Source organism: Mauremys mutica, chromosome 8 (assembly GCF_020497125.1).
Source record: "Mauremys mutica isolate MM-2020 ecotype Southern chromosome 8, ASM2049712v1, whole genome shotgun sequence".
Taxonomy (NCBI): domain Eukaryota; kingdom Metazoa; phylum Chordata; order Testudines; family Geoemydidae; genus Mauremys; species Mauremys mutica.
Window position 1 is genome coordinate 33,016,459 of NC_059079.1, and position 17,241 is coordinate 33,033,699.

At 38.7% G+C, this 17,241-nt stretch overlaps 1 protein-coding gene and 1 long non-coding RNA gene across 12 annotated transcripts in view; one reads left to right on the plus strand and one right to left on the minus strand.

Annotated features, from left to right (window-relative positions):
- Positions 1-9,295: 9,295 nt before the first annotated feature.
- Positions 9,296-12,928, plus strand: LOC123375570. The gene is made up of 2 exons (XR_006581516.1): positions 9,296-9,434; positions 11,883-12,928. It is a non-coding gene; the product is annotated as an uncharacterized LOC123375570 (long non-coding RNA).
- TGFBR3 (transforming growth factor beta receptor 3) overlaps positions 12,834-17,241 on the minus strand; it is a 184,620-nt gene continuing 180,212 nt past the window's right edge. For all 11 annotated transcript variants that reach the window (XM_045026560.1, XM_045026571.1, XM_045026568.1 and 8 more), the window contains one exon: positions 12,834-16,405. In XM_045026560.1, coding sequence (XP_044882495.1) covers positions 16,287-16,405 — 119 coding nt within the window. In that variant the 3' untranslated portion in view covers positions 12,834-16,286. The remainder of the gene's footprint in view (positions 16,406-17,241) is intronic.

A 17,241-nucleotide genomic window follows, 5' to 3' on the forward strand; every position in this document is an offset into this window, starting at 1 on the left:
TGTAGGATGCAAGCTGCGGAAGTACTTCACAGTGCTGAAGCAGGGAGGCTGAAGAACACCTATTACTTATTTGTATTACAGTAGTACTGAGAGCTCCCAATCGAGGTAGTGTATTGTGTGAATCACTGTACAAACACATAGGGAGAGGCAGTTCCTGAAACAAAAATATTTATTGTAAGTAAAAAAAAAGGGTGAGAACAAAAACAGAGAGGGAAAGGCCCAGATCCTCAAAAGGTATTTAAGCACCTAACTCCTATTGGGCCAAAGTACTTGTCCAAGGTCACAGAGCAGCTTAGTGACAGAGCGAGGATTAGAACTCAGTCCTCAGTTCCCAATGCAGTGGCCTTATCTGCTAGATAACTACTGAGGTCTACAAATGAAGCTACCATATACTGAATGCCTCAGTGTTCATGATGTGCACAGCCCTAGTGTTACATCTAAGAGTACAGCATGAGCAATTTTAATTTAAACTAGCTTTGGTGGAAGTGATAGATCCAACTTATTTAAAAAAAACTTTTAAGCATTCATGATGAATTTTAAACCAATTCTCCTTATACTGTCCTACAAATCAAGTGTATTAAGCAAAGGTATTTTCTGTCCATCATCAACAGAACATTCTCCTTAAAAAAAGTGAAAAGTTGCATTAAGTATAAAAGAGAGAGCCCTGCATTCATCTCTCGGAGCTGAAGTAGTCTCAGAACAGGCAATTAGTTTTGAAAAATACAGTCAACAAAACACAGTTGTTTTAAGTTTACCTTGGATAAAGATATTTCCTCACCATGAGAAACCCTTTCTGGGGCCTCTTGTTCCTTAGAGTGTTTAGTTTACAGCATGACATTTAATACTTGTGCAGACTTACTCTTCCACAAATTACATCTGTTGTGACATACACATGGTTCTGTGTCCACACCAGATGCTAACCAAAAAAAGACTAGATAACACTGAGGTTTCTCTCTCATACTCAAGGTATTGTCCTTTTATATAGCTGAAGAATTTATGAGTACACAGAATTTCAAAACAGAAAGGCAGTTATATCAATAAGGAGATCACTTTCCCTCAAAATAGCAGCTCCTGGGTTCTAGTTCTACATGCAACTACACTTAGATAACAATAAAACAGCCTCACTTAATTCTAATTCATGGTGTTATTTACAGAGGAAAATACAATCAAATATTTCACTGAGCTTTACCTTTGCAGATAGTTTGGGCGAAAATAGATTAATGATTGAAATGAGAAAAGGCTCCAGAATTTAGTTTAAAATGTAATTAAAGCTTTCTTCACTTAACTCCTGAAAAAAATTCTATGAACTCTGAAAAAAGGTGGAAAATACAAATTTTCATACGTCTAGCTGGCATAAAACATGAAGTTGTTTAGTAAGGGAAACGCTTATTGAAAACAGGTTTTTAAATAATCTTTTACATTTTGTTTTTGATGCTAATTCACTTTAAATACTTTATGTAAAATTCCTTGAGAAATCAAAATATAATATAAAGAGGAAAAGAGTCCCAATACTTTAAACTTAGATAGTGTCCTGCATCTGGGGTTTCACACCCTTCTTTGTAAAGTGATATTTCCACTTTACAGACAGGGAAACTGAGGCACAGAACAATTAAGCAATTTGGCATTGTTATTGACCGAGTGAGGTATGCAATCTGGTTCATGTGACTCATCAGGTTTGATTCTCCACTTGCTTGCACCTTGCATAATTGTTTATACCTGCGCAGAGTGGGTAAAAATGGTATCCTATCAGAATGGTATTTTGACCACATTCACTAGGGCAAACCCCTGCTTGATGGGGAACGGGCTTTTTCACGATCATATAGGGCAGACAAGCGATGCTCCAAAAGTGCCGCAAAGAGTAAACTGCATGAATCTCAATTTATTTTCCATAAAGTATGAAGGACTGATTTTCTGGGATTTTATCTGTTTCTCCTGAGTCTGGGTGCCTGATTCTGATCCCACTCTGCTGAGAATCAGGAGTAATGCCACTGAAGTCATTGGAGTTATCTTAGTGTGAAATTTGAATCAGACTCTCTTGGTGCTTTCAACCTAATAGGCAAGGTAATCTGACTCGGTGTCTTCCACATCTAATTCACCGTATATGAACCTTTTACTCTGAAGGTCAGTGCACAAGTATTGCGAAGCCCGGGGCACATGAAGGCAACAGGAGCCAATAAAAGGTAGGCTGCTAAGAATTATCTGTCACTGTCAGGAATTAACGGAGGGAAGTATGCAAGAGTAGCTTTTATTGAAAATGAACTCAAACTGTCAGAGGAGAGGATACATAAATAGAGATCAACAGTAAAGGGACCTATTGTTCAACTGATCTGCAGGAGACTGAGATTTACATGGGAAATTCCCACAGGAGCTCAAAAGATTTATTCACAAAGCCCCTGTACATTGATGGGAAAACAGATCCTTAATATTAGATTGCATTTATATACTAGAAGGCAATGCAATTTTCAATTCCTTGGGATCTGGCTGTTCATATTGACCTCATGGAATATCAAAGAACAACCTACTACTATGAAAAGGAGCTACTAGAGGAATTGTTGTTCTTTATATTCACTGCTAAAAGCTTGTTAAGCTTTCTCCAATATGTGTAATAATTTGCTGCATACACTAGGTTTACATTTTAGCTTTGACTAATCATTTCTCTGCTCTCCCCCACATAGCAGACATCATTTTGTGACAATGAGTGAACTCTTCACAAGAGTATTTAAGAAGTCTCTCCAGTATTGTATTTTGACTGTTACAGTGACAACCCACATAAAGAAAATGAACAACCCAATATCTTCAAGTCTCCGAAATAACAAAGCAAATGTGCAACTAGTCGATTTCCTCAGCCAGCTGCATCTATAATATCTATTATAATAATAAATAAATAATAATAATTGGAGATATACCAATCTCCTAGAACTGGAAGGGACCTTGAAAGGTCATGGAGTCCAGCCCCCTGCCTTCACTAACAGGACCAACTTTTGCCCCAGATCCCTAAGTGGCCCCCTCAAGGATTGAACTCACAAACCTGGGTTTAGCAGGCCAATGCTCATCCCTCCCCCTCCATCTATTGCTGAACTCAGAGACAAAGGAATGTAGTTGGATGATGTAACTTCATTAAGCAACTTGAAATAGGCTTAGGTTTTAACACTAGAAAGCATCAGATAAAACAAACAGACCTAGAGAAAATAACCTTTTCTTGTGGAAGAGTTTGACAACTGTGTTTGAATCACACATTTCATAAGAGCTATCAGTCAAATATCACTTAACAGGAGTATCAGAGGGCTTGGCTACACTTACAAATTTGCAGCGCTGCAGCAGGGTGTGAAAACACATCCTCTCCAGCGCTGCAAATTGCGGCGCTGCAAAGCGCCAGTGTGGTCAAAGCCCCAGCGCTGGGAGCACGGCTCCCAGCGCTGTCCGTTATTCCCCACAGGGAGGTGGAGTACGGACAGCGCTGGGAGAGCTTTCTCCCAGCGCTGGCGCTTTGACTACACTTAGCGCTTCAAAGCGCTGCTGCGGCAGCGCTTTGAAGTGTAAGTGTAGCCAAAGCCTAAATAAATCTAAGCAAACCATGGAAAGATGAGAAATGCAGCAAGTATCACTACTATAACTTAGCTCTGTAAGAAGATGAATCACATTGGGTAGGTTGAAACCACATCTCATGTTGTATGAAGAGAGATTTATTTTCATTCAACTATGTTACAAAACTGCCACAGGCTATCTTTATATCACTGCATGACAGTTACATGTATCTGTGGAAGATCTATAATTTGAGAATTTAAATTATATTTTATTTATAGAACAGGGCAAAGAATTCACAATATCCAGTGTATTTAGTGAATGTAGTTCTTTTTCCTGTTTGCTCATAGTTTGAGAACAGAAAATTACTTACTATTTTGGTTGCTATTTGAATGTATTTGATGCATCCTGTGTGTGAACACATTTCAGATTATAGATTGGTTGCAGACTCTTCACTCAGAATATTTACGATATGTGACTGGTTACCCGAGTCACATGCTATTGTTTCTGTTCTCTGACTGGATGATCTAATTTATAAACTACTGCTCCCAGAAGGTGAATAGACTCTACATAGGTCAAAAGTGAAGAGAAGTTTTCCTTTGTCAAAACAGTACTATAGGATGGACTTTAGGTATAATTCTTAACACTGGAGGGGCAAAGAACTGAAGGGAACAAGAGCAAGAAAAGATCCTGTCTGTACTGGTCAAGGAACCATTGTTAAAATCCCACTAGCAACAATTGTGCTTAATCACAGATAATGTTAACTAGCATGGTCTCAGCTATAGCATGGACAAGGCTTTAAAATGGTTGCCAGTTACACACATCTGGAACCATGCTATCTGAAGAGAATGCATAAATGGGTGGGATGATTACAACTAACTCATATGTGACTAATCCTAGCACGTTCCCTAGAGGCCTGACCACATGGATACGAATGTGGTGATGGGCCAGTGGGTGATGTCATGGTTATCAGAAGTGATTCTGAGGTGGGTGAGTGGCTTGGAACACAATTTGTTCTAGACATTACACGTTGGTAACAGCTAAGGCAAGCAGATTCCATCTGAGGCATCTTTAGAAATGTTTCCTCTATCTGACAAGGGGACAATAGAAGTTTGCCTCAGAAAGCCACTGTGTCAAATAGCTTTCTCCCAAACTGAACGGGTATATCTGTCTCACTTCAATTTAAGAGAGGCCATAATTTTAAGCCAAAAAATGAAGGGAAAAGACGTCAGGTGGATGTCCCTGGATAAAGTTGTTGTTGAAAATCTGATAAACTAACTACCAAGGTCTTTCCAAGAACAGAAAGAACCTGTAAGCGTTGTTGTGAAATCGATATCTAAATGACTAATTAACATTATCCAGAACACCCACTAGTATCTCCTTAGGGTGATTTGTACTAAGATCTGCATTGTTCACTGAGGTCAGAAGAGCCCTTTATGCAGGCACTTAGCATACCCCACTTTGGATTTTGTATGTTTGCTTGTTTGAATCAAACCATTAAACTTTACATTTGCTAATCCCAGAATGAAATCCCTGATATAAATACAAACACTGATGCCAACAATGTGTAAGTGAAACTCTTTTTTGGGAATGTGAGACTCTGAGTTGGTCTGGGAAGGATTAAGACTTTAGGAAAGAACTTTGGTGCTACAGATTTAAAATCAGGTGTACGGGGGGGGAGTGCTGGAGTAAAATTATAAAATGTCTGATTTCAGAGACAGGGGAATAATTCCAGTTTTGAAGAAACAAATAAAGGGGGAGGAAAAGAACTAGAATCTAGGGAATAATATTTGGATCTGAGTAAATATATTGGCCTGTATTCAAACAGGCTGTTTGTCAGATTTATATTTCTGGTATTCAGTGCAAAAGAACAGCTTGTACACTTAGGTCAGACCCTTAATTGGTGTAAACTGACATAACTCACTGATGTCAATAGAGTTAATTTACACCAACTGAGGATCTGGCCTTTGAGTGTTTGCTCCAAACTTGAAATAATCATCCTGAATAATTCCTGAATGCTAATCAATCATTCTTCCTGGCACATAGCATTGATGCACCCTCCCCCCACCCCACATATACACACACAGTAAAAATTATGAATAAAGCTTGTTTATAAAACCTCACAAGTAGTGAGCCAACAATAATCACTAAATATTGAATTAACCTATCTGAGGAAGCAGGTAGCTGCATACCCTTAGTCCAGTAACCTTCCTTTTCCTTTACCCCATTCCCACCCAGCTGTTTGGTATCCCCATTGATTAAGTCAGAACTACATTTAGGTTGCAAGCTCTTTGTGGCAGGGACCATACCAGCCCATTTCTATTGCATAGCACTCAGCACACACAAATGCTGAGAAAATACTAATTAATTCCAGTTACACCACAAGATATTTATGAACTTTTTGGATTAATGTTGCTGCCCCCGGCCCCAGAAATATTCCAATATTTCAGGTCAGAAAAGGCTTAGCTACTGTGGCAATAAGCACTACAGAAAAAACATTGGAATAAACTGCCTAGGGAGGTTGTGGAATCTCCATCTCTGGAGATATTTAAGAGTAGGTTAGATAAATGTCTATCAGGGATGGTCTAGACAGTATCTGGTCCTGCCATGAGGGCAGGAGACTGGACTCGATGACCTCTCGAGGTCCCTTCCAGTCCTAGAGTCTATGAGCTTACGAATCTATAATCTCTGTCCGTTTTCAAATCTCTCCTTAAAACCCACTTCTTCTGAGAAGCCATTAACACTAGAATGACCTATACCTCACCAAGAGTACAGCCCTGCAGCATCACACCATGCTGGAATTCTTGTCCTGTGTATCGTTTTGTCTGGGTCAGACTCTTTGGGACAGGAACCTGATTCTTGTTTATACAGAGGCCGTTTTACACCACTCCGCCTGTGTAAAGGGGCCTTAAGGTGGGTGTAAATGTACTTTATGCTCACTTCAAGGTCCTTTTACAATGCCAGAGCACTTTAAATCAGAATCTGGACCATGGTTTATATTAATTGCACTACAGAAATAATGAGCAGTGACTAGTGCATGATGTTAAATAAACAGTGCAACGCATAAAAAGGAATTGGGAGGAACAAGCATATAGTTTTGAGCTGAGGGTCTAAATTCAGACCTTGTATAAACATAAACATAACAGAATTGCACCTGCTTACACCAGCTCTGAATTTGATCATCTAAGATTAAAACTTTACTCATGCAAAAGTAGAGAATAAAGCAATTAAGAAAAAAACCCAAAGCTTCTCTAACATGTTTAACACATCTCCAGTGCTATATATTTTTAAATAAAATAAGTTATTGTTTCTCATTCATGCTAGAACATGATGGTGCCAAATGTAGTGTATTTGAGACATAACCAGGTGAAAGTAAGATGATCTCATGATATATGAGTAGCAAAAACTTTTCACTTCATTAATAGTTACCTTTTCTCTATCTTCTGTGAAGCACTTAGCTCACTACTGGATACTGCAATAATTAATACATTATACTGATTTGTATTGGACTAGCTGTATTTGAACATATTTTGCCAAACCTGAAATTGAAAACAGCCAAATTGATTCTTAACTAACAGAGAAAAGACAAGTGTGAAATTGGGCTCACTAATTGGTGTTCAATTCCATAAAGATTTCAGAATCCAGGCATTCAGCATATCAAAGGAAAACTCTGAAAGGCATCTGAGAGCAGGTGCTATCACCATTCAGAATATTATAGATTCTGATTTATAAAACAAAATGTCCCCCATTTCAGATCTCATAATGTCAAATATTCCCCTCCAAATGTAGCAGTGGCTTGTCTCACCTTACTTTTTTCCCCAGCAGGGTGCAAGAGTTACCTCAGCTTTCCTCTTTGGTGGGTAATTTAGCTCTCTGACTAAACCAAAAAGTCTCCACCCTTCCAGTGTGAAGAAAGTCCACAAATAGAAGCCAAATGAAAGGCCAAACCATCAGAGCCTCTCTCTTTGTGTCACAGCTTTCCCAAAATGACTTGTCCTTCTGCCCCCTTTCTGCAGTACAACAGCAATGCCCCTCTGTTAAAGGGAGGTCCAGCAGAGGGGCCCTCAACAGCGAGGCAGATGGCATCTCTAAACCTGGCTTCTCTTCCCCTCAGAATTCCTTCCTGTCAGGAAGCAGGACCCACAGCAGAGCCAGGCTAGCAGCAAGGCCTGCAGCAGAGCCAGTATCCAGGCCATGTAACGAGCGCAGCTGGCTTGCAGCCTGATTAGCCACTTCTCCTGGTGGTTGGAAAAGTCAGCAGATGGCTCTTAAGCCTAGCAACAGCAGTTCACTGGCTGCTCAAAGTGTTTGCCCATGGTTGTGATAGCCCCTGGGTGCCTGCTCCTTCCCGGCCCTTCTCCAGCCTCGGACTCTGTCTTGCCTCACTCCAGGTAACCTGGCTCTGATTGTGGGTGTCTGGCTTGAACAACTGGGCATCACTACCCACATCCTGGTCATATGATACTTCCTCTGTTCTGCCCCACGCAACACTTCTTCCAGGGCCCATAGCAAAGAAATCTAAGGCTTTTCCCTTTCTTGGTCCATCTCTGTTTGGAGGGAAAAGGTTGCCTGTATCTTCAGAAGCTCCTTCCCAGCATCCCTTACTGAGCGAGCCTCTAATGCCCATAAGCCATGAGAACTAGAACTACAAAATTACCTTGTTCTGGATTGAATGGACCAGCATCATGCTGGGCCTGTAGCCTTTCTTAAAGGCCAGCACACTCTGCTACATCACTAACACAGAGGGGAACAAATGGATGTTAATCAAGTGAAAATGACCCAAAAGTTTAGAAAGAGGGGACATAAGGTCAACACATCAAGCCTCCTTCCTCCCCACCCCAGAAAACCTTCCCTGCAGTTTCAGAGGAGACTGCCCTAGGCCAGTGGTTCCCAAACTTTAACAATCTCTGAACCCCTTTCACTAAAATGTCAAGTCTTGTGAACCCCCTCTTAAAAATGAATATTTCCAGGGATTTTCTCCCTTACCTGAGCATAAATTATAAAAGCAGTGATCTTGGAAATATGAAATTTGTTTTTATGACATGCTTATTACACACGTTATTATTATTTATCATTACAGTATTTTTATTACATTATGAAAACGGCAACACTCTTCCAAGATCTCACTTTCATAGCTTGTATCACTTTGAATAAGCCTGTTATAAGACATGGCTCCTATGTTTTATCAAAGAGTATCAGATGAGAAACAGCATGAAGGTATTTAAGAAGCCGACTCAAAGAGTTCCTCGTACACAAGCATTCAGGTCTTGAGCAGTCTAGGCAAACAACGCACGTTACAACAAAGCTTAAACTTGTTCTTCATAATAATTTTAAGAACAATACTAGCAGCCTATTTAATTTAAAAAACAGCAAAAAATATCCACCTCCCTTTCCATTTCTTATAAGGAAACTTTAAGTTTAAATCTCCACAGTGTGATATATATGCTTGCTTTGATCTGCTTAGCTCTTGGAAGTTCCAGGGGCTTTGGGCTGCTGGCCCCATGCTGCCCAAGGTCCCTAGGGACTGCTCTGTCTGCCATTAGGAAATTTTTTCACGAGAACCCCCTGTAACATTTCATGAATCCCAGTTGGGAACCACTGCCCTAGGCAAAGGTGCTGCTGGAACTAGGGGTACAGGGGGTGCTGCAGGACCCCCTGGCTTGAAGTGGTTTCCATTATATACAAGGTTTAGTTTGGTTCAATGGCTCTCAGCACCCCCACTATACAAATTGTTCCAACAACCCTGGCCCTAGGAACTGGCTGTAGAGGAGTTTCTCTACCCTGGAGAATCTCCAGCTGGGGAGATCTGTTTGCTTTCTCACCCATTTGCACAGTCACAGCTGCAGAAAGGTCCTGAACAGCAATCTGGCTCCTATCGCTTGGAGAGGACAGGGAAGAAGCTACATTGGGAGGTCTCTTATCTTGAGTTTCTGAATGTGTTTATAATATTTGCAAAGTACCTACTGAACTCCAGATCAGTGGTTTAGAAGTGCTTTAATAAATAACATGAACGTATCCCATCTGAATATCATAAGTAAATCGCACCTTAACTTGCCCTTTACTTCAGGGGTTTGTTATGGGTCCCTTTTAAATTTCACAGTGCTTTTTCAGCTACTGTAAAAGCTGCAGAGTTGCTGCTACATGGAAAGTTTATTTGCATTAGAACATAATTCTGTTACTATACTAATTGTGAGTCTCAGGCAACACATTCTGGAAATTCAGTTTCACAGGCCTTGCCACCGGGAAAAGGAACAATGCTGCTTAGGTGTAATTCTCTAATATTACTCATGATTTGTGAAAGTGAATTTCTAGTGGTATGCAACCTTGCCTTGTGGTATGGGGCCCTAACCTTAGATGCTGTTGGCATGGGTGTGGTGCAGACCCTTACTATAACAGACACTTTTTTATGTTGTGAAAGCTAGCCAAGACACTTAAGGTCCATGGAACATTTCACTTAAGTTTCATTTCCAGGTCCTTTATAAGTGCTTCCTTAACATTATTTTATAGTTTCCTTGCAATGATTTACATTTTCTACCATGTTCTGGCACTCATGATGTTTTTTAAGAGGGTAAATATTATCAGTGTAAATGCTCTGTGTATATGGCAATTTTAATCCTGTTTCGTTTCTTCTTTTCATTTACTAGTTCAGAAATTACTGTGTTATTAACCATTTACCGTGAAATCAAGCACTGCAGAGAAAGACTTGTTAAGTGGAGTCTTTTCCCTGATCCCAAGTTCCTTATGGCTCTAGAGAATACTTTTACTGAGACTAATGAGTAGTTTACGAACTTTTTGTTCTCTTATCAGTGCTCACAAGGAAAATCTGGAAATTACATGCTCAGCATACCAGCAGCAAACTGCTCACTAGAGCAGCTGCACATTGACTTTAACTGGGACTCCTTCAAAAATTAGCATAGCTTGCAAACTAAGCAAACTAGACCGAGCCATAGAAGGCATCTTTAAATTCAGCCACTCTTTGATTCACCCTCAAATTAGCGACTTAAAGAAAAATCTAAATTATTTCAATATTACTTTAAAGTACCCTATGTCCTTTGCTGGAACGCTGTCATGGGCAGTTTACAGGCTGGAATAAGTAAGAGCAGAGTGAAAGAGACTCCACCCAAACTGATTTTTTTAAAACTGTCTTTCAGATATAGATGCCAAAATAACTGAAAAACTTAAAAAAAAAAAAAAAAAAAAAAAAAAAAAAGGTTAGGTGTAACATCTTTTGCTCTCTTTGGTCGCATGACCCTCTGTTAATCTGTTATTTTTCCCTAAGTATATAGCAAAACTACTGGACAAAACTGAATACTAGCTGCATACAACCACATCCATTGCTGTGGAGCAGACCAAAAGCCATTTCAGTGTCCAAAGCTTTCCCTACAGGTTGTAGAGAATCCCTTATAGTTTCCAGTAAATGAAGAAGTCCATAAAAATGTGATTTAAGCTGTGACCTTTTTTGGGTAGGTGAAGTGATGTCATTTAATCTTTTTTTGTGTGTGGAATCCAGTCCATGTAAATGAACACAAGTTCAGAATGTCTGAAGAACTGGGAATAAAGTATAAAAATGAAGGCAGCAAACTGACGTCAATCCTCATAAATATGTTTTACAACTACAAAATGACAACTATGAAAATCTATCAAAATATTGGACCCTTTTTCTTGTATATATTCTTGGAGGGAATGCTGTTACACATTTAATTCTGTTTAGAGTAGAAAAGGTCTGGACTATGTTTTTCTTGAAATAGGCCCATAGTAATATTTCTTCTCTCTCCAAAATGCTTATATCATTCACAAGTGCCTGGCAGAAACCAACACTTTATAAATGTGGATGATCACTTAATAATATTGAAGGATTTTATTTAAGACATTTTAAAAATAGTCATGTAATCAACACAAAACTTGATGGCTGTGATTTTTTTAATGAAAACTTTAAGTAAGACACAGATCATCTTTGTTCCATATCACTCAAAATATAAACCTTTTTAAGATAGTGAAGCACAGACCCAACTTTTTTTTTTTTTTAAAACACTGAAAATTAGACCTGGACAGCTCTGTGCCAAAAGAAAAATAGCAGAAACTGAAATATAGTCACTATGAAGCTCTATATCTATTGCACCTAGGATGACCAGACAGCAAGTGTGAAAAATTGGGACCGGGGTGGGAAGTAATAGGCGCTTATATAAGACAAAGCCCCAAATATCGGGACATCTGGTCACCCTAATTGCACCTCTGTGAATTATAACTCATGCGTGCAATCTGCAAACTTATGACTGCATCTTATTAGTGAGGAATTTTGCATTTTTGGGAGTCTTGGCATTTAAAAAAAAATCACTGAACATTTTGTATCCCTTTAATAGGAATTTAAGATTGCAAATTAACTCGGACATTTGAGCAACTTTGAAGCTACACTCGACTTGATCTTGCATGGTGCCGATGTGGAGAGTTGTGCACATAAGCACAATGTATAAAGGAAGGAGCAGGACAGTGATCATCAAAACCCCGGGCCTGCATAAGAGCTGATGCATGGCTGCCAAGCTACACGTGCCTAGTAGTTGAAATAAGACCTATGAGGAAAAATACATACAGTAGCTAAGCTCCTCACGAACATGATGAAAATCATGCTGAGACCATGTCTCCTCAGACGTTCTCCTCTTGTACCGTGGACACTAGCAATTAAGAGAGAGAGTGCAACAAGACTAGGGACTTCTACTGATCAGTGTGAAGGATTATTGGTGGCTCCTTAATCTTACTTGTGCCTGGCATTTGTGCTGCAGTAAAACACCATTATATATTCTGCTGTGTACTATGTAAGGACTTGCAGGATCAGGATTAGGATGAACAGTGGTGGAGGAATTCAATATTTCTGTGTCTGTTTATTGACTTTGGCTGTAAGCCATGGTAATGAGGAGCCTGCAAAAGGCCAGAGATGAAATGTGGAAGGGGACGGAAAGTGAGGAAGGACAAAGTAAAGAATCAGACAGGAACACAGACTGCTCTTGGACATGCAGTTCTGATTGAAGCTCCTGGGAGGTGAATATGAGCTCTTAAGGCACAATATGGCCTATACGTTTTGTCAGTGTTCAATAATGCCTGTACTACTTCAGAAAATGAAGCAACACATTTATTAATAATTGATATATAACTTTATTATGCACAGACGAAGATGACATGACACTGTGGTTATCAAAACTGTACAACTAAGCATTTCCCCAAGTCTTCTGAAATACTGAACACAGAACTAAATACCAATGGGGTGTTCAGACTGGCCAGAGGGATTAATGGATTCATTTCTCCCATTGATTTTTTTAAAATACATCTGTGATGAAATTTTGTAATTAAGAACTGATTAAAAAACAAATCAAAGTACTGTGTTTGGAACCAGTTGAAAACATGATAGCTAATACCAATTAATTTCATGAACACCCCATGTCTGACTGACAAAAACAAAGCACAACAGTTACCTCACAGAAAGTGCTGTCAGCATAACCAGCAGTACAAGTCTTCTTGTGAAGCATGAGGTAGATACACATTACAGAAAAGACTGGTATATACATTACAGAAAACAATTAGAAGAGCAACGAAAAGAATTTACAATCATCTCTAGAGACATTATGCAAAACCCTCTTCCATCTGGTAAATGCAATGGAAAAGCCCAGTTCAGAATGTTTTGACTTCTTAAAACGATAATGTAACAGCTGCCCAACACCAAATATTTTTAAAGGTTAAAGCTAGTGATTAGACAATATATGAACACAATAAGCAGTCTGCCTTGGAGTTTAAGTATTTCACTAATGGCTTTTATAGTCAGAAGCTGTCTTTTTTAAAGCCCAATTCTGCCATCCTTCCACCGGATACCCCACTGGATTCAATAAGATTACTTGTGAAATTCACCTTGGCAGAAGTCCAGCACCAATTACGTCTGGTGAGCCCCATTTTGGGTAACTAAATGGGATGTAAATGGCACATAGGCCTTGTGCTGCTCCTCTCAACAAGGTACATCTCTCATTTGAGTAATGATGGCAGGATCAGGCCTCTTGATAGACTCAAGAAACTGTGGCTTTGCAGTGAAACATTCAATGATATATAACACGAATCAACTTGCAGTAAATATAAATGGCTGTTTTATAAAAGAGAAGTTTATATTTGTAGCAGTATTCTGAGTTGCAGTAGTCAGTAACTGCTGCAAGGTGTGGTACATTCTTCTAATAAAGCTATTCATTGGGAAATGCCCTTGTTTTACTTCTCTTGCCTACAGAAGTGACTGTTCAATCCTATAAGAAACTACACTTGCATTTGATGACATCCATTGTCCAATTAACATATTGATAATTTTCCATTAACTCAGTTTGAAATATTCTTAACTCTAAACAGTTAAGTACATCAAGCTGAGCCTAATTGAAATTCTATCCTGGATATAAGGCTAAAAAGTCAATTTTGTTTTTATGCATTGGATTTTTTGGTTTGTCAGTTTGGAAATATAAATCTGTAAATTTTAAAATTAGAGTAAATTATTGATAAAATCATTGATAATGCAGCATGTTTCTCTCAAAAATATACAATTAACTATCATAAACCTGTCCATCACAACAACAGAATTTTCTAAGACTTCCTATGAGACTCTACTTTTTTTAATCTGAGAAGGAAAGGGTTAAAATGGTAATAAGAATTTACAAAAATGTAAAATTCACAGTAACTGAAATTAAACATATATAGAGTAATTTAAATTTATCTAAAAACACTTAAATATATCTTTATACACAAATTTAATGTAGTAAAATATAGCTATGATTGACTTAAAGACTTTAGTCTTCTTTGAAGACATCTTTAAAGATTTTATACATAGAATATGCTTACACAATACATTCTGCTGAAGGTTAGGCAAAGCGCATTATTTTCAAAGACACAGGTAGCATATTTGTTCTCCCCACATGAAGGATGCAATCCTGCAAACACTTATGTATGTGAGTCATTGTGTTGAACTCAATGGAATTATTCATTGGTCTGATCTTGCAAAGGGTTTCACATGTGCTCAACTTTACTCACTCTGAGACTGATCACAGGGCATAAAGTTAAGTACATGGATAAGTCCTTGCAACATCAGGTTGGTCTGTAAGTTTACCCATGTGCATAAGCATTTGCAGGATCAGAGCCAAATGTGTTTAAAAAATTAAGGGCAAAATTCTGCTATCTGATCCTGAGTACGTATCTCTATTGCACATTTTGATCTCATTATACAGGCTGAATATCCATTGACAATATGAGTTGTATACATGGCATGAGTGTAGAGTTAGCAATAGAAATATTGAGTTCAGACTTAGGAGAATATCACCCTAATATAAAGAATTTTATTCTCCTGCTGTCGAATACAAGCAGCCTCTACTGAAGTCATTCATATCCTGTGACAAGAGAATAGCATTCACTTAAAAAACAACAACAACAACAAAAAAACAACCCAGAGGAATCAGAGCATATTACAGTTGCAAAGTGACACCATAATATTCAAAGTAATTCACATCTAACTTTTCCCTCCATTTGGGATTTATTGTAAGGTCAGAGTATGGCAAAAGCACTAAAATAATACTATGAAAATTAGTGCCTTATTGCCCATCTCACATTCTAACATTACTTTGGGAATATCCAATTGCAAAGTTCATATGACTAACTAGTAGTTTGACACAAACCACTGTGGACTGTTATCTTAAAAGCAGTTTAATTTTTATATGCAGTGTTATATACAGATAGGCTCGGTTATATATCCCTTGTGCACTCAAAACCACAGTGATGTCAACTGGAATTTGAAGCACACAAAAAATGTAGGACTGAGCCAAGTATATTTCAATATACTTTTTTTGTATATTAATTTCAAAATATGCATATAAACTAAAGAGCCAATTATAAATATCTAACAACATCCTCATGGGTAGGGTGGGATATTAAGATCATTTTCCCACTCTAAAAATATAGATATGCTAGATTAAGTAAAATTGTGTATACGGTGGTATATACATTTGCATAAAGATATACCATTAAGTATACACACATTAACATTAGTGCATATTATCTTTCTTTAATCTTAGTAAGTATAAGGGCATAGTGGGTAAAAACCCCTAACTGAAGATAGTTTTGGCCCAGTGAACAAGAAAGGGAAAGTTGCTTTAGTGAGCATTATAATTACCAAAGGCAAACACATTTTAAACACCTGAAACTGTACACAAAACTCGAAAGCAGGTAAGATGCTATAGCAGTCAAGCTCAAGAATACAAGGCACTATTTTGAAGTGGTTAAATATAGCTGAAGTAATAAAATGGTTTTTAACCAAGTAAATCTGAGCTTGAGACTTTCTTTTTCTGATGTGTAGGAATCCTTTGACCTAAGATCTCCTTTATTCTACTTATCGTGTTGAAATCCCTTTACGAACACCTTGTCAGTGAAAAAGTTTAGGAACCAAAAATTATTTTGTATAGACAAAGCAGCATTTTTCAAACTGGCATGTATTTCGCACTGAGAGCCCACACACCCTTTTAACAGGTTGCAGTACTGTAGAATTAATAGCTTTGTCTCATGTAGCATAACAGGCTGTAGAAAGGTCCAAAGACTGTATTTATCCAGAAGATCAGGTGATTTTTTTTTCTACAGTGAAATCCCTCCTTTCTCAAAAGAAACCAAATTAATCCTTCCAACTTTAGACAGCTAATGTCAACAAACTGTCTCTTTGAACCTCTGCCCTCCTATGATGCTCCTTGGACTTATTTCCCCCTGGGTTAGGCTGTACTGCTGCTAGAACAGGGGGTGCTTTGTGTGCTGCCGATACTGTGTGCGGCACTGCTGTTTTCAGAGGCTGGTGGGTATGTGGGGACCTGCTGTCTTCCTGCTGTTTCCCCTGGGGGGGAAAAAAAGGAAACAGAAAATGTTATATGCTACAGCAAAAATATTTCTACCAACTTCCAATGTTCTTGTCATTTTTATTTCCATAAAAGCTGTGCCCTGGATATATATTTCAAATGGAAATATTTGTTAAAGATGTTACTTGATTTTGACACCTCTGGGTAGTATTTAAATGGAAAAAATCTTTTCTAGTTGCTTTCTTAATTGTATAAAAGCAGCTGACAGTGAGCTCAGCTATGGATGCTGTGTGTACCCTACAGTCAGCAGTGTATCAACTGAGGTTCAGTCACCATACTCCTGGGGGAATTCTGTGCAATAGGGAGGAGAGGGGGAAAGGGTGTGGGTGTCTGGGCCAGGGGGCCCTGCGGCTGGGCTCTGGGGAGGGGGTTCAGGTGTATTGGCTGGGGGGCCCCCCATGGCTGGGCTATGGTGGGAGGGGTTGTGGGTATCTGGCCTCCCATCTGGAGGGGTGGGGGAAAAGGGGGCAGAGAAACAGGAACTGGTTTGTCATAGGGGTTTCTTTAACTCTCTACTCCTGGGGGAATTTTTGTGCGTGTCTGTATTGCTACAGACATACTTGTTGACAGGTATTTTCAAATAAATTACCAAAATAATTGAAGGTGGCGTGATTATGTGGCGCTGTTTTGACAAATAAGATTTGCAGAATTTTAAAATATTGTGCACAGAATTTTTAATTTTTTTGGTGCAGAATGCCCCCAGGAGTATCCCATAACTCAGATCAGGATCAGACCCTAGATTTTTGTGGGCTTTTCTGTTTGATGGAAAACAGCTAGAAAAGCGTAGAATGTTTTGTCTTAATGCCAACACATG